Genomic DNA, 24,242 nt, shown 5'->3' with positions numbered 1-24,242 from the left:
ATAACATCTTACCACATTACGGCACCCCCTTCCTTCCCGTTGAATGATTCCCTCCACCACAAGCATCACCCTCCAGCCCCCTATCCTATGTCCCATCTCCCATGGGGACTTGCATCCTACTGAATACCAGTTCTCAGGTTCTTTGTTTCCATTGTCTTGAGCATTTTTATTCAACCATTATGGTTTTTTATATCTTACCTATGAGTGAGCTCATTTCGTGTGCTTCTCTCCCTCTGGGTAACTACTCCGCATGATACTCTGCAGGTTCCTCCATGGAGCAGCAAATTACATGACTTTATCTTTTCTTACGGCCAAGTAATATTCCATTGTGTATGTGTGCATAGTTTCTTTATCCCATCATCTATCTTTGGGCATCTGCCTTGTTTCCAGTTTTTGGCTTACAGTGGATAGCGCTGCCAGGAACATAGGGATGCAGATGTCTTTTCTCCATTTTGTTTTTCGGCCTTTGGGGAATTTTCCAAGGAGTGGAGTTGCTGGGCAAAAAAGAGAAACCAATCCTAGGGAAAGTAGCTGTGTAGCTGCCTTCCTTTGTGTGTGAGGGGCAGCCACCTGGAACAGGTTTATGCTTTCATGGGCGCTGGAGGGAGGTGCTTCCTGCTTTCCTCTCTGTGGGGCTTTAGGATAGCTTCAGGTCATGGGTGGTCGCTCTCCTTTCTTTTATTGTCCGGGATTGCAGTGTCACTCTTTGCTCACTCATCACCCTCCTGTTTCTGCCCTGCCCCCATGTCTCCACAGGTCATTCTGTGTTTCTCTCCCGTTGGCCACACGCTGAGAGTTAGAGCTCGGAAGTTCCCAGCCATAGTGAACTGCACAGCTATTGACTGGTTTCATGCCTGGCCCCAGGAGGCCCTGGTTTCAGTCAGCAGGCGGTTCATTGAGGAAACGGATGGCATTGAGGTATGCCTTAACACACACTCTCTCTCTCTCTAGCTCACTCTCCCTCTCGTTCTCTCTCGCTCTCACATCTCTTGCTCTCGCATCTCTCGTTCTCGCTCTCTCTCCCTTTCTCTCTCCCTTTCTCTCCCTTCCTCTCCTTCTCTCTCCCTGTTTTTCTCTCTCTGTCCTTCTGCTCTCTCTCCCTTTCCAGTAAATCTGAAAGTATCGTTTACAACTTCTATATCTTCTAAAAATGAAGGTTTCTGTCTAGTACCTTTCCGAGGAGCTCGCCTGGGGGAGTGGTGATGGAGAATTTCCTGGCAAAGTTTGTCTTTTGATTTCCACCGAGCCATCAGGGAAACGATACCTGGAATGGCTAATAAACAAAAGTGCTTTTCTGAGACAAAAATAGAATGGGGAATGCAAGGAGTGATGTCAGTTGGAAAGTAAATAAGAATAGACACAACCTACTACAGCTTCCTGGCTCCAGAGTTATATCTGCCGCTTTTTCCAGTGCAGCCCCTTAATATTTTATGCCTTTTGGTAGTCAGATGGTGAGAAGTATGAGCACAGCTACACCTTTCATTATTTGTATGCAGCTAGCCTTATTGCTTATACATTTATAGTTTTACACATATATGCAGCTTTATTATATATAGTCTATTGTGTTGTCCCAAATGTCTATTAATCTAGTGCTGACTGCAGTGAAAAAGTCTTGAGTAATATTTGAAATATATACTTGATAGAGACTTTATGATATTGGTGGGGAGGAAGCTCTCTCAGGTGATGCTCAGAGGTCCAGGGGTCGCATATACCATTGTCAACTGAGCAGGCGAGCAGATCAACACCAGGGCCTGAGGGTGCAGTGCTGCTCGGGCCCCTGCAGTGCCAGAGATACATGAGCCACCCCTGAAGGTGCTCAGAGAGCCTCCAGGGATGCACTTCCCTATGTCCAGAGGACTATGACGTGCCAGAAATTGAGCCCAGGTCAGGCAGTGCTAGGCATGCACCCTAACCCCTATACTATATGGTCCCCACACTTTAAAACTCTTTCTACAATTGAAGAAGAAATATGATCTCTTTATTTCACAGTTTTCTCCGAATCCATTCAGTTCTGTTCCTTGCCTTACCTTAACATTAATGTATTTATGAGGATTTTTTTTAAGGGGGAGATGTGTAGTTAAGGAGTAAATAACAGGACTGGAGCAATAGCACAGCGGGTAGGGCGTTTGCCTTGCACGGGGCTGACCCAGGTTTGATTTCCAGCATCCCATATGGTCCCCTGAGTACTGCCAGGGGTAATTCCTGAGTGCAGAGCCAGGAGTAATCCCCGTGCATCACCAGCTGTGACCCAACCTTCCCCCCAAAAAAAAACAAGAGTAAATAACATATTGATTTTTTTAAGTGGATTTCACCTGATCATAGCTCCCTTTCTCTGTGTGGAGAAATACTACTCAAATTGTAATGACAGGTGAGAGTAGAGGACGCACGTAGCAGGGGATAGATTCTGTCTGATGTGCTACTCCCACCATTGCTTGTTTACCCAACGTGTCAGTGAGTCCCTTGTAGCAGAAACTCATACTCGGCGACGTCTGCCAGAAATTCTTTTATATATCAAAATCTGAAAAAGCTATGTAGCCTGACACATAATGATTCACAGTGAGCATCCACTTTGGCACTCACCATGGTTTCCCCAGACAGGAGCAAGACGGGGAGAGCAGGGCCTGGTGCAGACTTTCTCTTGGCAAAGTAGCAGCCCCTTCGGAAACATTGGAAGGAGCTCTGATCTGCAGGTGACCATTGACATCTGCTGGATGAGGCAGGACTTGCACTGCCCGAGGCCAGAGGGCTGGCCTTGGTGCTCGCTCAGTCCCGTGGTATCACAGCGCCTCCTATAGGAGGAACTTGCAAAGGCGCTTAGCCGTTGCTCTCTGGCTGAGCCGGGAAACACCTTCGCAAGGGGATTTTGTGGCAGCTCAGTGTGTTTATTTAACCTTCCCACCTTCCTAATTTGTTACTCCAGAGCAAACACTACAATCCGGAGTTCAGTGTTTCCATGCTCTGCTAAACGTGTTCAGTGTCTTTTCCGGAGACATCGCAATAGACAGCGTTTCCCTTTTTTCAAATGGATGCTAATTTGACGACTTTCTGCATTTCAATGTCTCCCGTTAAGACCAAAAGTTAATATCAGCACTTTTTCATGGTTGACCTCCTTTGCGGAGTGCCCCGGTCCTTGTGCCAGGTGACCCCCATCTAGGCACAGAGAAGGGCATTGTTAAAGCCAAGCCTTGTCATAAGCTGACATGTCATGTTGACATGTCAGGGTGTACTCTCAGCACCCAGGGCAAGGGCTGACGGTGCCTGAGGAGTTGCTGCTGCAACTTTTTTGTTACCTGGCGTTGAGTCAGCTGACGGAGTGGCCCAAATAGCTTGACACTCTGTTATCACCTGGTATGATCTGGAGACACCGTGCCAACGCACTGCTCAGAGGAGCTTTGAAATGGAGGTGGCGAGGCCCTGTGCAAGGAGGGAAGAGGCCAGCTGAGCACCCCTGGGAAGGGCTTGAATGGAGCAAGATGCTCCTGGACAAGAATGTGCTGGGCAGCACATGGGTTTGGAACCCTCTGGGCAAACAGGTGGGAGATTTGGGTGTGCAAAGACAAAGGGTGAGGGGAGCCATAGTACAGCAAGTGGGTTTACCTGGCACTGGCTGATCCAGACTCCATCCCCGGCACCACATGGGGTCTCCCAGGTCCCCACCAGGAGAGAGCCCTGAGTGCAGATCCAGGAATAACCCCTGAGCACCACTAGGTGTGCTCCCACCAAAATAAATGAATAAATAAAGTACTTTTTTGCTTTCCAAGTCAAAATTGTCAATAAGCATCCATGAGAGCGGGGCCTTCAGACGGATGATGCTGCTGAGAAGAAACTGGGAACTCAGGAGCGTGAGGCGTGAGGTTTGTTGGCATTAAATGGAGCCCGAACATGGGGAGGAGCTCAAGTGCTTTAGACATTGGGCCAACTGGCACGTTGAAATGATCTGTCTCTTCGACATGATACAAGCTAATAAGTAGTTATGCTGTCCATGTCACAGCACATATAGGCTTAAATGAAACCTTTATCAAAATTGGTGAAGAACGGTATGTGGAATTATCAATATCTTTTCCCTTTTCTTCTTTACACATCAGCACAAATAGGCTGTACCCTATGTGAGTTTTACTCTCCGCATAATGATCAAATTGTAGCAAGCAGTAGGCTGCATTCCAGGGTTTTTGCTAAGTTGATATAGAACTTTAAGAATCCTTCCTACCAAGGTCTGAATTTTGTTTAAGCTGCACACTATTCAGCTAGAATTTTGCCTTCATCAAATGGAGCTCTCACAACCCTCCAGTTGTAGTTTTGTAGTTTCCCTGTCGTTCAGAGATTCCCACAGTTACATGGTTTGCCACCTCCCATTGCAGAATGAAACCATTCAGTGGCTCCCTGGAAATCCCCCTTCCTTAAACAAAACCAACAAAAAGCGCCCCCCGCCCACCCTTGTACCCTCAGCGGTGGCTGCATTGACCACTTGGGAACACATTGCTCGAGGTCCTGCACCAGCCCCTGCCTTCCTGTCCCGCACACTATTAGAGGGGCCGCTGGGTTCTGTTCTGCTTCCTCCAGGATTCAGTCTGTATTGCTGCTTTGTTGGGATGATCTGTCCGAGGAACCAGGCCAGTGCCCTCTTTTAGTGCCTGCAAACTTACCTAGAAGGTTGTTGGCTTCTGCTGGACTTGATTGTGCTTTTGAACAGAGACTTGATCAAAGAATAAATGACCAACAGAATGCAGTCACCCAAGTAACAAGAACCAGAAACCAGCTTGCAAGTGAGCCAGTGGTGGCAGCATCTCATTACTTAGCACTAGTGACCACACTGTGTATGGACCCCAGTCTGGTAATGAGGTGCATTGTTACTACAAGTACCAGCTACTACAAGGTGCTTGTTACTACAAGTACCAGCCCACTGAGAAGCGACTGCTGGTCTTCTTATGGCCCAGGTGAAGGAGTGAAGGCCACAGGTGCGAGATCCTTCCACAGGGAAGCGCCCCAAGGCATCTGGGGAGCCTAGATGCCAGAGCCTCTGCCTGTGAGGGACACCAGTTCCTCATTTGGCTGTTTCCCAAGTGGTGGCTGTTGTGACAGGAAAGAGTGTGAAGGGAAGGCAGGAAAAGAGTGACCTTAGATTTTATAGGCAGAGCAAAGCTCAGGGAGTGCCATAACTTGCCTGTTGTTACAAAACTGAAAACCTAGCACAGTTCCTAACCGGTCAAACCTGGCATTCCTGGCTGCCTCTCCCGGTGAGCTTAAGAGAGGGGCTCACATACACACTGCTGCTCGTTTTGTGCATTAGTCTGTTTTCTTCATTTAGTAAGACAGCCTTTAAGTATCTAATGTCTTTCCTACTTTCATCACACAGGGCTGGTTTGGGTGGGGGAGTTTAGCTCCGGTACTTTCAGAAGCTGAAAGGTCAGGTTTGAAATTTTATTTTTTTAAAAAAAAAAACAACAGAGGGGGTTGGGGTGATAGTACAATGTATCGAATGTTTGCCTTGTGCACTGCCAACCCGGGTTTGTTTCCTAGCACCTCCTATGGTTTCCCAAGCCTGCAGGAGTGATCCCTGAGCACACGGCCAGGAGTGGGCTCCCCACCCCCACCCCACACATACACACAAAAAAGACCAGCAGAGGAATGGAAGTGATAGTATAGCCTGGATAGGGCATTTGCACAAGGCTGACTTAAGCTAGATCCTGGCATGTCATAGATTCCCTGAGCAGTGCCATGTGTGGCCCAGAAAACCCAAAAAAACAGATATCATGTAAGTACAGCTTTTCCTGTTCAATTCTACCTCACTGAAAGGTGTAAAATCACTTACAGGGTAATAATTTTGAGAAAAACTCTCAAGATGGATGGTGGGCATGTGGCATATATGAAAATTATGAAAATTATCCCATTTAAATTTAAGAAAATTGTTTTGCATTGCATTGGTCTACCTGCTAGTCCCTCCCCTCCCCCCACACACACTACACACATTTCTTTCTTCCTGGAATGCAATATGGACCAGCACCGCCTTGGAAAGGTGTAGCATCCTCAGGAACATTTAGGATAGTTGATTTAGATACTGGCTTGAAGTTTGTTACTTCAGCTATGGGGGATTTGCTTCAAGAGGTGGGCGGACGGCTGGGGTGCTTGGGGTGGCTGCTACCACCTGAGAACTGTCAGAGCAAGTCACTGGCATTTGTTTCTGTCCCTCTGTTTACAGTGAGCCAACCAAGGGAGCAGAAATTAAACACTTTGTTCATGCGAGAAAAAAGCAGTTGCGCCTTTGCATCTGATTATGCCTTGGACACCGCATTGTTTTCCAGTGCGTCTTAAGGGGGTGGGAAACGTTGGTTTTATAACCATTCCATCCTGACCCTTGGCTCGGTTTTATTTTCGCCTCCACCACGATTGGCTGCTCAATGGCTGCTGAACAGGACCCACTGGTTTTCATTAAGGGGCCAAATGTAGCAGGAATGATGCTCTTTAGGGGTGTCTTTAAAAGTGAAAAACACAGCATTGAGTCCCCCTCACTGCTGCAGCCCAGCAGCCGGCTCCCCGCTGCCCCCCCACCCCCAAAGAAAACTGTAGATAAATGAATGGCAGAATAAATAATTTATGCTAATGAAATTACTGCAATTAGTAGTTCTACAATGACCCTTTTAAAAGCCACAGCTGTTAATGTCAGGAAGTGCTGTCACTACTGACCTTATCATAAGAGAAAGTGACAAATTGAGAATGCAGGGAAGACCAGTCATCAAAGAGGTCTGTTCTGGAACGATTAGAGTTTTCTGAAAAACAGTGTGAATTACAACCAGCTGCTCCCTGGCTCCGCGAGTCTCCCATGCTGTGCCATTTTGTTAAGCCCGATAACAATAGTTATTTTGCCCCATTGAGACAAGTTGTCTCGGGCCACTTCCAGCTCTACCGGAAACCACTTCTTCCAATGCGGATTTACAAATGAAACTGTTGTTAAAGAGCTTTTCAGGGCAGCCGAGGAGCCTCCTCATAGGGATCATGGTTGGGCTGGGGCCAGGGTTTGTTTTTTTCTTCTTTTCTTTCTCTTTTCCTTTCTTTCTTCCTGTAAGGAGGTTGCCCTTGGCTAGGGCAAGTATCTATCTCTATTGTAGGAAGCTATGTGTGCACTTTTAGTTCCCATTAAAACAAGACCGGGCAGGCACAAATTTTTGTAGCATTTCCACCGCTGTCAGACTCGCTTAAAAATAAAATCCCCAGGGGACGTGGTTTATGACAGAGCTCACATAACTTTCACATGTGTTTATATTTCCAAGCCCACTATTTGGGAATATACTTGGGTCTCAGATCTGCAGACCGGAAGGATGTTTGATATGTGAAGCAAGGCACTCAATGCTTAACTTCTGCCTTCAGAGTATTGTTCGAGGTCAATTTTTCATATGCAGAGCAATCCAGCAACGAATGTTTCAAACCCACTCAGGATATTTTCCTGCCACTGGCAGGCTCTGGGGCGGCTGTTTTTGTGCAGTGCGAGTTGGCCTGTTTCTCCTCACACCCAGGTGTAATATTAATGGTACAGGTTCGAAGCGTTTAACTGCTCCACCAGCCACTGGTGTGCAATTTTCCCAAAGACATCAGAGCATTATTGACAACATTTTGGTAAATTATGTGTGACTTTCCTTAGAGTTGGTGTAGCTCATTTAATTCATATTAATTGATTTTTAGGCTTCCCTTGATTAATTGAACCTGGTTCATCTTGTACAGATTGCAATAAATAATCATTAAAATGAGGGAGATGTGACTCCACAAATTAAAAAGTTAACTACTTCAGAAGTCACAGAGGACAAAAAGGAAAGATTATTTAGCAGAGGGTTCTCCGGAACATTTACAACTAAGAGGTAGCTCTGTTCTGGGGAATTTTCTGTTATTGTTATTTGGAGGATTTGGAGTTTTGGGTTTTTGGGTTGTTTTTTTTTTTGGTTTTGGTTTTGCCTAAGTAACTGCGATGCAGATAGCTTCAGAGCAACACTATGTTATGGCCCTTTCTCAGAGTACCGTGTCACAATTTCTCTTTTTTCTCTTTCCCACACTTCATAGACACAAATCAAGTTGTGAAAAGCAGTGCTTGTGCTGTATGTTGGCTTTGGGGCTGGTGTGTGGAGTACATAAAATAATCTTTGTCCTACTTGGCAAAAGAGTTTCCCAAAGCTGAATACTCCGTTGTCATATCTCTCCTCCCATCCCTTTCTCTTAAGGAATTAAATACATTTTCCTAGATTCTATTACAGTTTGTTCTAGTGTTTAAGAAAACCAACTGGACTGGGGGGGTGGGAGGGATACTGAGTTAGTTCATGGGTGGTGGAGAATGGACACTGGTGGAGGGATGGGGTCTTAAACATTGCATGAGGGAAAAACAAACACGAAAATGTGTGAATCTGTAACTGTACCCTCACTGTGACTCACTAATTAAGAAATAAATTAATTTAAAAAAACCAACTGGGTAATAATCTTGTCGATTTTTCTTAAGCATTGCCTTTTTGTTTTCCCCTGAGAAAACTTCCTAATACAAATTGCAGTGGTTTTCACTTTCAGCCACAAGATAAAGATTCCATCAGCCTTTTCATGGCACACGTTCACATGAGCGTGAATGAAATGAGTGCCAGATACTACCGGAATGAGAGAAGATACAACTATACTACCCCAAAGAGTTTTCTTGGACAAATATCACTATTTAAGAACCTATTGAAGAAGAAACAGGAGGAGGTCTCCCGGAAGAAAGAGCACCTGGTGAATGGCATCCAGAAGCTAAAAACCACAGCCTCTCAGGTATATCTAGAAGTATAACCGACTGCACACACACACAAAAAAACTATGCTTGTCAAATAAAAACAAAATTTCCTTAAGAGACAACATTTCAGCCCCCAGATATTAGATACTGGAGCCTTCTCCCAAAGAAATGAGCTGAATACAATATTCAAAATCAGAAACCCTGGCTGGTTAGGCCCGTTGAGAATGCCAACAGTGTCCTTTGTTAAGAGGACAAGCAAGAGGAAAGGAACCTTCAGCAAAAATTTTTATTTGCAGGGACCAGTGTCATAGTCCTGCAGGTGGGGTACTTGCCTTGCACACAGCTAACCTGGGTTCAATTCCTTGCACCCCATCTGGTCCCCCTGGGAACCACCCCGAGGGATCCACGAGCTAGGAGGAAGACGTGAGCATTGCCAGGTGTGGCCCCAAAACCCAAATAGGCAAATAAAAGAACTCTTGGTTTACAGTCATACCAGAAATGGGCCTCAGAGGACCAACCCCTGAGTGAGTTTATTGGTCACCCTGGCACCCACCAACCTATGGTTTACCTTTCCTAGAAATGTGCTTCCCTATTTTCTTTCTCCATAACAATCCTTTTTGTGACTGTGCAGAAAAACACAGTTGCTTTGAAGACAGGCGTCCACCATCTTCCAGACTGACAATGTTGGAATGAACCTCTTTCTCTTAACCCCTCACATGTCTCTCCTCTGACTGGCCCTGCAGTGATGGTGGAACCAAACCTTCCTGGTTACAGCCTGACAGTTTCCAGGATTGAGTGATGGAGAGAAGAGCACATAAGAGATGTTCAAATAATCTGTCCACATTATTTGATCCTCTTTCTCTTCCCTCTCAAACAATGTCTTTCTTAATTTCTGTTGCAAGTCTGTTGCAATTTATCTTGCTCTTAATCCCCTTTTTCATCACTCTCCCTTTTTGATTCCATTTCACGTAAATCAAGACGCTCCTTTCTAGTCAAGAGTCACTTCTGCATGTCCTATTGAGCGCAAAGATGAGTGAAGGGCGTCTGTATCACAGAATATTTATGTTCCTTTGCATGATGTCCCAGATGGAGCCTGTCGACTTTGCCCCAGGAAATGATCATGTTGATGTTCAAACTGAGCTTTTCATACGGGTGAGGGAAAAAATAGGGCCTGTCAGACTTGAGTTTTCTTCCCAGAAGACAGAGATGCAAGTATGTGGTATAACAGCTCACTTTATTCCTCTGATAGTTGAACATCAGCCAGAGGGAAAGAGGAGAGGGGGTCAGTGGTCAGCTCCTTTCTTCCCTTCAGCTGGAAACACAGGCAGGTGGTCTTACTGGCGGTTTCCTTTTATTAGGTGTGATGCTCTTAATATCAGAGGAGTGGTTAGAATATTCCATAGCACCCTAGGATTCTAAAAATCAATGTATTAGGGTTGGAGACATGACACAGGGCTAGGGCTCCTGCCTGGAATATGCCTGACCTCGGCCCGATCCCTAGCACTTCATGTTCCCCTGACCATAATTGGGAGAACCCTGGGGAATTGAGCATCACCAAGGTGACCCACATAAATCCCAGCACCACCACAGGGGTCCCTGCACTTCCCAACAAAGCCCCTCGACCCCCACCCCTCTCAAAAATGGATTGGGTCAGGGATGTAGCTTAGCAGTAGAGTACATGTTTTGCATGTGTTTGATCTGTAGCTTGGTTGCTGGGCAAGGGTCAAAGTACCATGAAAGGGAAGCATGGTTTCATATGTAAACATTGGGAAGTCTCATATAGTGTAATATCAAGTTGCATGAAGAGCAGAATGCCTTCCTCTGGAAGCATGTGTCCTCTGAGGTGTCCTTAAGCAGTTGCACAGGGCAGGAATATCACATAGAAGTGTTAGCATCTAGAACTGCACTAGACCTGAACGCCCCTCCTGCCAGAGTCCCTCTCTAGGTCTCTGCTTAGAGATTACAGAGTGCCCTTTCTTCATACCTGAGGTCCTGCTCCAGGACTTAAGCCTGAATATTTCAGACCTGATCCTTTCCTATGGGGCTGGAGCAATAGCACAGCGGGTAGGGAATTTGCCTTGTAAGCGGCCTACCCAGGTTTAATTCCCAGCATCCCATATGGTCCCCTGAGCACCACCAGGAGTAATTCCTGAGTGCAAAGCCAGCAGTAACTCCTGTGCATCACCAGGTGTGACCCAAAAAGAAAAAAACAAAAACCAAAGTGTCACAAGGCTCAAACTGAAATGAGGGCTTAAAATGACAGTGGCCTCTCAGTCTCCTCTCTGATCCTGTTACTTCTGCCCTAATGTGACTAAGAATTGCAGAGAAGCCATTTTCACTAGACTGCTATCCTCTGTTCATCAAGTAGCTAGAAACAAAACAAAATACAAACACCAAACAGTTCCGTCTTAACTTAAACTATAAGAGTGCAGAGTGGGGGCCATACAGGTGGCCGAAAGGATCAGCCTTGCATGTGGACTCTTGAGCTGATCCCTGGCACCACGTGGTGGCCTAAGTGCCACTTGAGTGTTCCAGGTGGCCTCCAGCACTGGCCAGCCTGAGCATTGAACTTTCAGCTCTATGTACCTGGGCAAGGCTACCCAGGAGTGACCCCTGGAACTCCGAGCACTGCTTGAGATTCACACACACACACACACACACACAAAAAAAAAAACCCACACTTCAGAGGTTAGTGGCTATGCCATTCAGGAGATTATGAAGTAGCTGAGTTGAGACAGGGGTTAGAGAGTCACTTGGATATTAAAGAAGCTCTTGGTCCACAGATGAAACCCAGAAGTGGTTGTGTAAAGTCAAGGGGTTATGATTTGTTCTTTGCGCTATCATTTTTTGTTTGTTTTTGGGTCACACCTAGTGGTGCTCAAGACATAGCCCTGCTCTGTGCTCAGGGTCATTCCTGAGAGTTTGGGGAACCATATGTGGTGCCAGGATCAAACCTCCGTTGGCCATATGCAAGGCAAGTGCCCTACCTTGAGAGATAGCATACTATCTCTCTGCCTACAGCCCCCACCCCCAATCAATTATACTTCCAGAAAATAGATGGCATGAAGAGTTCATTGCCACTATGTGTAAAAGCCACTTTCATGTATTTCCATGTATTCCATGTATTTCCAAGAATCTCACTGGGATTTTCTCACCAGTGCTTCGACTCAGCTATTACTGACATGATTGTCAGATGCCGAACCTAGTGCTGCCTTCTGAAACTTCAGACAACTCAGCCTTAAAGGCAGGCAGACAAAAGGAGAGAGGAAAAGAAAGAAGAATAGCACCTGTCGTAGAGGCAGGCTGGAGTTTGGGAATGATGGAAGAGAAACTGGGGACACCAGTGGTGGGAAATGTACACTGGTAGAGGGACAGGTATTGGAATATTGTATGACTAAAACCTGATCATGAAGAACTTTGTAACTGTGTGTCTCATGGTGATTCAATTAAAAAATAAGTAAAATAATAATGCACTGTAGCACTGTCATCCCATTGTTCATCAATTTGCTCAAGCGGGCACTAGTAACGTCTCCATTGTGAGACTTGTTACTATTTTTGACATATCGAATACTGGACGGGTAGCTTGCCAGGCTCTGTGGTGCAGGCAGGATACTCTCAGTAACTTGCCGGGCTCTCTGAGAGGGACGGAGGAATCGAACGGAATCGGCCGCATGCAAGGCAAACGCCCTACCCGTAATAATAATTTTAAAGGCAGATTTGTTCTGTTTTAGAGATGAGTGTGTGGGTACCTTGGAAAGGCTGTGTTCCACAGAAACTGGGTGAGGTTTGCTAGTGGAGTCCAAGCAGGTCTATGCATGCTGGGACATTCAAGCACTGGTATTCTGGGACTCTGCGAAAGAGTTGGGCCACTTTGGGAACTTGTGATCACACAACATTGATACGCACAAGGCACAAGTGGTTTGTCCCTTGTTGTAGGAATTAGCTGACTATTACGGGGGTTTATCAGAAAACCATGACAGCCAGTTCATATTTGGCGGGAAGAGCTCAGTTCTCTCTGTGAGCAGTTTAGTCATAATAAGCAGTTGATTAAGTCAACTGATTAATAGCCCAGGAAATTTGGTATCTTTATGCAGTTGAGGTGGAGGGTAGAATTGAGTCACACCCAGCACTGCTCAGGTGCTCAGCAGTGCCCCGTGGAGGTGCTTCTGGGACCATATGTGATGCCAGGTTCAGGATTTGGGGGAGGCAGGTGCATTCCATTCTGCACTATCTCCCAGACTATTTGGAATCTTGTTTTGTTTGGGGACCAAAGAGTGCTGGGGCCAACTCCTGTCTCTGTGCTCAGGGAATCTCTTCTGGCGGTGCTCAGGGGACAGAGATTGTCCATGTGCAAGGCAAGGTCCTTGACCCTTGTACTATCTCACCAGCCCTTTGTGTTTTTAACTTGTCTAAAACCTCATGTGATTTCCTGCTGGTGCGTGCAGGACAGGTTATCACCAAACTTGCGCTCCTGAAGCCGTGGCTGCCTTGTTCAGGAGCCACTTTCAGCAGAAAAGCAGGAGGCACCAGTGGGTGTGCTCTGTGGGTCCTGTCCTGTCCTTGTGCTTTCCTGACTGCACAGAGAGGAGAAGAGCTGTGACCCGGCAAACCGTTTTTCCACCAAACCATCAGAAATATTCTTTTCCGTCCTAAGTGAAAATTCAAAGGATGCTGCCCTTTGAAGGTGGGATGGGAATCAAGTAGCGGTAGAACGAGAGGCAAGATGCAAACTGTTGGGGCCCCCTGCATGCATTAAATTTTAAAAAGGAGGCTAGAGAGATAGTACAGGGGGAAAGGTACTGGTCTTGCACACTGCTGACCTGAGTTTGATCCCCAAAACTGCATGAGGTCCCCCAACCCCTACCAAGAGTAATCCCTGAGTATCACTGGATGTGGCCAAAAAAAAAATCCACCCAAGACCCCCCCCCCAAAAAAAAAGGAATTAAAATGAGTGCTATCTGATATTTGTTGTTACCCACATAAATTACTTCCCAATGATTTCCCTTTAGGTGGGAGATCTGAAAGCCAGACTTGCCTCTCAAGAAGCTGAGTTGCAACTAAGAAATCAGGATGCTGAAGTTCTGATCACAAAGATTGGGCTCCAGACGGACAAAGTGAGCCAGGAAAAGGCCATCGCAGATGCCGAGGAGAGAAAGGTCAGGCTAATTCCACCATTTAGAGTGCTGGGCTATATTTAGCACAAAATAAACCTTTGTAGGTGAACAATTTTGAACAACTTCCTCTCCAGGGAGCATCAAATCTAAAGAATTATTATAGTTACACATGTAACAGCATTTCACACCATGATTACCACTTGACCTTTCTTTACATTATGCATTTTCCCAACCTTTTAGCTCTTTTAATGATATGAAAGAACAATAAATACTGAGCTCATTCAAGCATATAATGGATGTGGATCTTGAACATCAGGCCTATTTGTAATACAGTAAAGGTCAGGAAGTCACCTCAGAGGTTTCTAAAGGTTTTTAGTTTCTAGGCAAATTGAACAACTCAATTGTTAACAAAGCCCATTCCATCACTTTGCAAGATGGTTTTCAGATTTCGCATTTTAATAATACAACTTAAGTTTATTATTAAATCCTAAGCTAAATTTGTTCTTTTTTAAATTCTGCTGAGGCCCTAGCATTCTGTGTTATATTTTACTGTTGGAAACAATTACTTTTAAGATTATAGAGATTCAGCTTTCTTTGTACTCCAGTTTCCGGCAATTCTGAAATAAATACAACTTCCTTTGTCTTCTTCTTTTAGCAAAACTTTAGCTCCAAATGAAAGGAATACATTTTGTATGTGTATAGTTTATTTTTCAAAAGAAATATCATAGTAGCAGAATGATTAACAGATATTTGCCTAAAATTTCTGTGAATATGTATGTGTGAGATAAATTTCTTTATTTTAGTCAAAAGGTTATAATTGGGGCTTTGGTAATAAGATATTATGAATTACTAACACTCTCAAGCCTTTGAAGCAGTAACCATTATGTTATTGTCCTGCACTTTATGGTACCAGAAAATATTTGAGCTTTTCCAGCGGTGTTGTCTTTTTACCATTGACTGAGTTTTTCTTTTTTCCTTTTTATTATTCTAATGTGCATTGAACAGATTAGCTTTCAGTTTATACATCTAAACACTTGGAAAGTATACTGAAAATCAAAACTACACGTTTTTGGAGTTGAAGATAAAATACATTTGGCATGTCCGGGGGCACTTTATTGCTAGTTCTGGAATTACCATGTTTCCACTCAGCTCTAGCAAAGGCAAAAACACCCTGAAAACATGCATGATTCTGTTGAGCACATTGGTTTCACGTGTAGCATAATTATCATAGCTAATTCCACCCAAGGGATATTTTTTAGGCATTACACAAATGAGTGATGTTTTAGTAATTATATCATAAATCATCTCTACCCATACCTTTCAAATATCTTAAAAACGGTCCTCAAAGGGTATTCTTTTTTTTTGGTATCTAAATTCTTCAGGCAAAATTATGCTCTCAAAGGGGGATGAAAGGCTCTAGCAGATCAGAATTCCCCTGAGTATTTTCAAATGTGAAAAAGATATGCTATTTCTTAAAATATCTAACTCATGCCAAGATACAAAAACTAGTACCTACAAATATTTTTATTCTATCCATGAGGCATCATTGAATTGCAAATAGCAACTAAGATCCTGTTTGGGCCTGCCATTGTCATCCTGGACCCAAGTGACAGGCAAGGTGCCCCGTGGGCATTGCATTATAAAAGAAAAGACTAAAAGATGTGGGGAAAGTAGCATGTTAATAGGCAGGGTAGAATTAGTGGTCTGAGCTGAAAATCAAGTAGATCTGTGGAATCAAGTAGATGGTGAAAGGGACTGTTTCAAAATGCTGTCATAAATGGAAGATCTACTTGTAAATTAAGCCATATGGAGTCAAGGCAGTAATCACTGGCTGAGTTTGTGCTACAGGCTCACACTTACCATATCTGGCAGTGTGCTGTCGGGCCACAGAGATAGCCAGGCAGGGAAGATGCTTGCCGAGCACACAGGCTTCCCAGACTTTCCAAGCACCACCAGAAGTGATCTCAGAGCACAGAGCCAGGAGTATACCCTGAGCACCACTAGGCGTAACCCCAAAACCAAAAACCAAAGCACAAATCACAAACAGTATATTACATTCTCTACAGGCGTTAGAGGGAGCAGAGAGAAACCCTTTATGATTCTCTAAAATTGGGATCTCAACTCTTAATTCATGAGAAATAAAGGTATATTTCATAGTTTACTCTGGCACATTTAAATGACCGAGTATTGGCTGGGCCAGAGTGATAATACAGTGAGTAGGGTGTTTGCCTTGCATGTATCCGACCCAAGTTTGATTCCCAGCATCCCATATGGTCCCCTGAGCAACACCCGGTATAATTCCTGAGTGCAGAGCCAAGAGTAGTGCCTGAACAACAGACGTGACTCAAAAAGCTAAACAAAAATAAGTTAATTAAATAAAAATATTGGTTAAAAACTGCCTTACCATCCATCTGGACAAGCCCTTAAACAAGTAAGTGGAAGTGGTCACTTCAAATTCATGAAACAGTTCAGGCCTAACTGAACCCCCAGCATTGTCAGTAGTGATTTACCTGACACCAACAGCATCAGGTCTGTGAAGCTAGTTTTTCCATCTTCGCTTGATCAGCTCGATTCTTTAAAATCTGCCCTATTCCTCTTTACAGGGCTTTCTCTGCTGTGTGCGGTGCAGTTCTTGTGTGTGGAAATACTTTCTAAATTGTACAACTAAAACTATTTTTTGGGACGCCTTTCAAAAATTTCTCTTTTTTTAATGTCTGTCTATATTTTCAATCATAGAATTGAACCTTGTTTACCACTGTGCAGGAACACTGGAGCAGAAGAAGTTGCATTTGGTGCTGGCCAATACTCAACTAGCATTGCACTAGTTGGGATGAAAATAATCTCATACCTTAAGTTGTATTTACGTCTGTGGATATATTCAAGATTCCTCTGTTTTATAAAGATCTGTTCAAGATTGTCCTGTTTCTAAAAATTAGAAGAAGTAATAATTCTTTAACCATAAAGCAGTCAGAAAAAGTAGTAAATCAGAAATAGCACTTAGAAAGAAATGTTCTCTGGGGCTGGAGAGATAGTACAGTGGGGAAGGTGCTTGCTTTGGTCCTCCAGCCCCACCAGGAGTATTTCCTATATCCAAAAAAGTGATTCCTATATCACAAAAAAAATGAAGAAATACTCCTTTGTATCTTTGAAGCATAGAATAAATGCTTCTAGTTAAGGGGCTGGAGAAATAGCACAATGGGTAGAGCATTGGTCTTGCATGCGGCCGACCCAGGTTCGGTTCCCAGCATCCCATAAGGTGCCCTGGCACCCTCAGGGGGTAATTCCTGATTGCTGAGCCAGGAGTAACCCCTGTGCATCGCTGGGTGTGACCCCCCCCAAAAAAAAAAGAATCTAAAGAATGCTTCTAGTTAAAATTTCATGATCCAGAGTCCAATTCCAAAATATGCTTTTATCAATAGTGACAAAGAACAGTTTACTGTTTCATTGTATTTTATGAGGAGAGAAAGGATTAAACCAAAGGTACAAAGTTCTCTTGTACACTCTTCCATTTTCAATAACAGTTTCTCTAACACGGAAAAAAATACTGTTCTTAAGGTTTTCATGGTCCATTCCCAGCAGTTTCTATGGTGATGGTTTTTAAGTAATTCTCAATTATCATGCAGTTTTCTTTTTTCTATCAATGGTAGTTGGGTGTATTGGCAGGAGATTACATATCTACCCTGAACAGATTTATGTTCAAGAAGGTGCAGTACACAGCAAAATAATGGTTAATCAGGAGAAGGGTAATTAGTGCTAATAAAGCTGTAGTAGACAATATAATTTGTTGTGAGCAGTGTTTAATTTTATGGTATAGTTAAACCTGTTCATTCCAAACACATCTGAAGAATTGCACTTTTGTTCCCATTTTGTACTCCACAATCACCATCCTGGCAGGACCCATGCCACAGCTTTAAAACTCAGATTTCTGCTGAGGTTTCAATGTTTACTTTCCCTGGTCATTAAACTTTTATAGTTACCATAAGAGAAAAGGGCTAAAAGCTCCAAAGCATCTTAGTATGATTTGAGCTTACCAACATGAGTTTATTATATCCAACTGGATACAGTCTTGTCAGATTACTGAGCACCCACTTATGTGTGTCAAAAGGGCCACTGGCCTGTCAAGCAGAGGTTGAACCACAAATGTCATTGTTAGAGATAACCTGGACAACTGCAGCCGTGGTTTTTAGCAGGGCTCTCAAAGCAGTGAGGAGTCTGTGGGCAAGTACGCAGAACAGTAGTTTCAAGCCAGATGAACAAAAAGATGCACATCTATTCTTAGAAGAGCTTTAACATGGAGTTTTGGCAAATAACAAAAATTTGATAGAGAGGGGCTGGAGCGATAGCACAGCGGGTAGGGCATTTGCCTTACATGCGGCCGACCCGGGTTCAATTCCCAGCATCTCATATGGTCCCCTGAGCACCGCCAGGAATAATTCCTGAGTGCAGAGCCAGTAATAACCCCTGTACATTGCCATCTGTAACCCAAAAAGCAAAAAAAAATATTTGATAGAGAATTCTAATTCTAATAAGAATAATTCATGATCTTGGTGAGCCTGGATTTTCACTTATGCAGGACTCAGAACAGAACAGAGGAATCATTTATTTTCCACCTTTGACACCTTAATATGTTTTTAAATATTCTTTTTAACCTTTAGGCATTGATTTACAATACTGTCAATGGTAGGGTTTCCTGCATATAATATTCCACATCCTCCACCAGTGTCCTTTTCTCACCACCATTGTCTCGGTCCCTTTATCCCCACTTCCATCTCCTTTTCTCTCCTGTGATAAACTCAGTTCTGTAGACCGGGTCTCAGGTTCATTAGGCAAAGTCCTTCTTGGAGTTGCTTGATATTTGAATCTGTTTTGTTGGGATTTGTCACTGTGTATTTTGTGCATATACAAAGCTTACATATTCGCTGTGCCTTCGGGGGAGTTGGTCTTTCCACAAACTTCCTCTGCTGCTCAAAATATTAACCAACTGTTGAACTTTGAATCCACAGTCAACTTGCCTTTTTTCAGTGGTGAGGTCTACAATGATTTGTTTGCTTGTTCACTCTGATTAGGTGACAGCCATTCAGACTGAAGTGTCCCAGAAGCAGAGGGAGTGCGAGGCTGATTTACTCAAGGCAGAGCCTGCGCTGGTGGCTGCCACAGCAGCCCTCAATACACTCAACAGGGTAAAGATGATCATTTGTTTCTTGGGTTTACATAAAATATAATATTGAAAGGTTCCTAGAGTTTGGATAAGTGAACTGAAAGTAAAGGGCATTCAAGAGCAAAGTTTCTTAAAAAGAAAATGTTATAGAGAACTGAAGCAATAGTAAAATAGTAGGGTGCTTGCCTTGCATGCAGCTGACCCAGGTTCAATTTCCGGCGTCCCATATGGTCCCCCAAGCACAGCCAGGAGTAGTTTCTGAATGCAGAGCCTGAGTACACACACACACACACACACACACACACACACACACACACACACATCCAAAAACCAAAAGTGCAATGAAAGATAATTCTATGTTTCGCTACTGAATCCAGTTGTTTTATTATGATCCATTTTTTTAAAATAATGTGTTATTTTAAGACCTTCATTTCTTCTGGAGTATAAAAAGTTGCACTGATGAGAACTCTTCAAAGAAAGACAGAAGGCCTGGCAACTGTCACCTAAGTTTGGCCCTATAATTTTTCTGAATTTACACCTTTAAGATTGTGGGGGGTCTTTTTTGGGGGGGTTCCTGGGGGCAGGGCATAGGGAAAACGTGGTGTTCAGGGCTCACTCCTGAAATTTATACCATTTATACCATTAGTACCATGTATGTGGTGGATGAATCAAGATTCTGGCTGTATCAGGTTAGGTGTTGAACCAAAAGTAAGATTAGGAGTTGGACCAAACCTCTCTGGCCATACTCCTAGTTGAGAACCATTATAATAGAATATGGGAGCTGTTTTTTGTACACATAAAGCAGAAAAGCAAAATGACAAGACACTCAACAATGACTTATGTTTCTGGAAAAGCTGGATCAAAATGCAAATTACCATGTAGATGGGAGCGATCAATCCCATAACTACTTGAACACCTAAATTTCTGAATCCCTTGGGCCCTGCCAGCCAGGCTGTATAGGACATTGTACTAAATGGGCAGTTTTTCCCAGGGACGAGCCGGACAGTGATGTTGCATGAGGCTATGGGGAGTGCCCACCAGAACTGGCCTCTGGAGATCAGTAGGTGGGATTTCTGGGTGAAGAAGAAAGGACAGGCACAGCAGGGTTTGAGGGACAAGGACACCGATAAGCTGCTTGGCCCTTGATTTGAGTGTGCATCTGCTTTCCTTCAGGTCAATCTCTCCGAGCTGAAAGCCTTCCCCAACCCGCCCAATGCAGTCACCAACGTCACTGCAGCTGTGATGGTCCTCCTCGCACCCCGAGGCAGAGTGCCCAAAGACCGAAGCTGGAAAGCAGCTAAGGTCTTCATGGGAAAGGTACCTCTAGACACACTGGCAAGACAAGTATCTGACCCGTTTCAGTACTGTTCCCAATACCGGGGTGACACTTCGCAACCTAAACATGTTCCGTGCAAAAGAAATCTTCATATTGCCCAGGGAGTGTCATTTGCTCTATGTTCTCTACACTTAAATTTTTTTTATTTGCCAGGTTGGAGATTAGATTGGGGTTATAGCCTACCCAAGTCACCAGCAGCAGCAGTTAGAAGATTGCTAATTATTTGCAAAATTATGAAAGCAGTTAAGTGTGGGAGGGAGAAAATTACATGGATTTCTTATGCTGGAAAAATGTTACTAATGTACAGGAAGGTGAAGCAAGGGGGCTTTATGGTATGTGGTTTTCTCTCTCCTTCCTGCCTTTCTTTTCTTCCAAATGGGAATGCCTCCTGTGAGGGACTGAATATTCGACCCTGGGATAGAAGAGGTTTTAAAAGTGTCCATTGCTAATTCTAACTTCACCCTCTAAAGCCTGAAAAAGTCAAACAGTAGGATAAGTGTAGCTTGCCAATTTTGCCTTTGTTATCTGAGTCCTAAAAGCTGATTTTAACTTTTGATCTTGGAATTTTCTCTGCAGCCAAAATGGGTTCATTGCAATATGTCTTTTTGCTCCGTAGGTTGATGATTTTTTGCAAGCTTTAATTAACTATGACAAAGAGCACATTCCAGAAAACTGTCTGAAAGTGGTGAATGAACAGTATTTGAAAGATCCAGAGTTCAATCCGAACCTGATTCGGACCAAATCTTTTGCAGCCGCTGGTCTCTGTGCCTGGGTCATCAACATCATTAAGTTCTATGAGGTACCAGTTGTATCTGATGATTCACAAGCATCATTCACAAAGGGACTGTAAACCACTGCTTTCTAGGCCAGCAAAAAAATAAAATAATTTGACATTTAATTTTATGAATATGATAGCAATTCTGGGCTGGAGCGATAGCACAGCGGGTAGGGCATTTACCTTGCACACGGCCAGCCTGGGTTCGATTCCTCTGTCCCTCTCGGAGAGCCCGGCAAGCTACCGAGAGTATCTCGCCCACACAGCAGAGCCTGGCAAGCTACTCCTGCATATTTGATATGCCAAAAACTATAATAACAAGTCTCACAATGGAGACGTTACTGGTGCCTGCTCCAGCAAATCTATGAACAATGGGATGACAGTGATATAATGATAGAAATTCTAAGAATGAGTCATGAAAGTCCATGAGATTAAACAAATTTATACAGGAAGATAATAACCACTTGAAAGGTGGGGAAAAAATATTTTTTGAGTGTAGGGAGATTAGCTAGTTTAGATCAAATAGCAGCAATAAATTTGATTAGATATAAATTTATGGAGTCGATGAATTATATTTATTTACATTAAAACATTAATTTCAGGGGCTGGAGTGATAGCACAGCGGGTAGGGCGTTTGCCTTACACGCGGCCGACCCGGGTTCGATTCCCAGCATCCCATATGGTCCCCTGAGCACCGCCAGGGGTAATTCCTGAGTGCAGAGCCAGGAGTGACCCTTGTGCATCGCCAGGTGTGACCCAAAAAGCAAAAAAAAAAAAAAAAACATTAATTTCAAGTCCAGAAAATAGTACAGTGGGCAGGGCACTTGCCTTGCACACAGCCAAACTGGGTTTAATTCCCAGAATTCTGGAAGGTCCCGTAAGCACTGCTAAGAGTGATCTCTGAGCTCAGAGCCAGGAGTAAGCCCTGCAAACTGCTAGATGTAGTACCCAAACCAAAAAATTATATACACACATATATATATATTAATTTCATGTTGACCTGAAACTACTCCGTGAAATAGTCTTTGCTTCCAAGCAAAACTTGCAGCTGAGGACCGGAGAGAACTCAGGGGGCTGAGCACACAGTACCGCACGGCCCTTAAGGCCCAGCTATTTTGTTGAGTTTACAGTCGTTTCTGAAGTTTGTACTTTCAATCAGTTCAGAGAGAGGCCATCCTTTTATTTACTCATCTGATCATCAAATACTGCTTACCAACACTATGTTTAAGTACTTTGCAGAGTACTGGGTATAAAAAGCAAATGGTTTACATAGGCCTTGGATCTGAATAACAATTTTAGTTTTGTCTTGGATGGTTGTATGTTTCATTCAAACATGGAAGTACTGAGAAAATACAGTGTAGCCATTATCATTCTCAAAATGACTTTTCTAAAAAACCAACATTCCCAGATCTTCATGTTGGAGATCTGCAGAAACAGGGTCCTGCTGATATTTCTCCGGCTTGTGTGGATATAGAGCAAGAGCGTGGGCAGCTTGTAGCTTATATACAAAAGCTTTGCATGATAAGGTGCCTGGCTGTGTGCTCTATTTGCATTGTAAATGACAAGAGTGAGCCTAGAGCCAGACTCTAATTGTGCTCGCTATTATTTTTTATCAAATTAAAAATCAGGTGCCTGTGATAGCTCAGAGTCTCAAAGTGCATGCTCTGTGTATGGGTGCCCTGGGTTCGATCCTTAGCACTATCTGGTCCCCTGAACACTCATGGAAGTGACTGTCAAGCACTTGGCCCCACAATAAAAGCAGAAACAACAGAAAAAAGAAAGAAATTTTCATTTTAATGTCTTCCAATTGTTCCAATTACATCCCTTGTTCCAATCAGAGACAAATGACCCCTTCCCACCACTTCCCTCCCCCACCCCCACTGAATTCTCAAATTGACCTTTTGAACAACACATACTTAAAGTCACCAGGAAGTTAGAAAAGGAAGTAAAAATGTGAGAAACATCTTGTGAGGGGGGTCTCCTACTTTTCCTCTCTGGGTGCAGAGAATTTTTTCATACTTCTTTTCTGCCTTAAAGGCCAACTTGATCATAACTTTTGCTACAATTCCTGCACACTGTAATCTCTAAAAATAAGAGATTAAATTTGTTTTCAAAGTTAATAAAGAACTAACTATAGAATATTGATGTGTTTGACCTGCATAGCATTTTGTGTGAGTACTTATAATTCCGGACTGGAACAATAGCACAGCGGGTAGGGTGTTTGCCTTTCACACAGCCGACCTGGGTTTGATTTTTCCACCCCTCTTGGAGAGTCTGGCAAGCTACTGAGAGTATCCTGCCCACACAGCAGAGCCTGGCAAGCTCGTGGTGTATTCGATATGCCAGAAACACTAACAACAAGTCTCACAATGGAGACGTTACTGGTGCCTGCTCGAGCAAATCGATGAACAATGATTTGCTACAGTGCTACAGTGCTACTTAAAATTCTATTTATTCAAGACAGAATAGATGAGTAAATAATGGACTACTAGGAAGAACTTGCAAGACTGTGAATGTTTGCCTGCCATTGGATGCTATACCTTTTTTTTATGAAACAAAGAACAAATTGCTAGGTGAATTAGACATTTAAATCGTAATTTAGTTGCTGGAAAGCAGAGATAGCGCTGATTGGTTATGTGTCCTCATAGCATCATCGTTACCTGTTGAGTTCAACCCTGTCTGGATTTTCAGGTGTACTGTGACGTGGAGCCCAAACGGCAGGCATTAGCCCAAGCAAACTTAGACTTGGCCACAGCCACTGAAAAGCTGGAGGTGATCAGGAAAAAGCTTGAGGTGAGTGTAATTTATAAAACTAAAGAAGGCTCAGAGAGTTGGAGTGAAGAGTTATTTACTCCCACCCTCTTTGAAGCTCAGCCTTAGGATTCCACCTTTCCAGAGGGCCCCCTCTGAGCACTGCTAAACAGAAAGGAGCTCAGTTGTTTCTGAGTGTCTTCATTCATATGCTCGTTCAGATGTTCCTTCTCTGCTGTGGTAGACTCTTGTACTGCAAAGGTGGAAGTGCTCAGTATTTCTTTCTACCCTTAAACAACTTTCATGGCTCAGTAGTAGAAGCCACATATGAACCGGACTGCTCAGCTCGTCATCTTGGCGCTTCTCTTCGC

General features: G+C 43.7%; 1 protein-coding gene across 1 annotated transcript in view; it reads left to right on the top strand.

Annotated features, from left to right (window-relative positions):
- DNAH11 (dynein axonemal heavy chain 11) overlaps positions 1–24,242 on the top strand; it is a 323,685-nt gene that overhangs the window by 218,809 nt on the left and 80,634 nt on the right. Inside the window, exons 55-61 of the mRNA XM_004604267.2 lie at positions 757–918; positions 8,542–8,775; positions 13,747–13,893; positions 18,918–19,031; positions 20,183–20,326; positions 20,962–21,144; positions 23,812–23,913. Coding sequence (XP_004604324.2) covers positions 757–918; positions 8,542–8,775; positions 13,747–13,893; positions 18,918–19,031; positions 20,183–20,326; positions 20,962–21,144; positions 23,812–23,913 — 1,086 coding nt within the window. The remainder of the gene's footprint in view (positions 1–756; positions 919–8,541; positions 8,776–13,746; positions 13,894–18,917; positions 19,032–20,182; positions 20,327–20,961; positions 21,145–23,811; positions 23,914–24,242) is intronic.

The sequence above is a fragment of the Sorex araneus genome, chromosome 1, assembly GCF_027595985.1.
Source record: "Sorex araneus isolate mSorAra2 chromosome 1, mSorAra2.pri, whole genome shotgun sequence".
Lineage (NCBI taxonomy): Eukaryota > Metazoa > Chordata > Mammalia > Eulipotyphla > Soricidae > Sorex > Sorex araneus.
The sequence above is the reverse complement of the archived record's forward strand: the minus strand, read 5'-3'. Positions and strand labels throughout refer to the sequence as shown.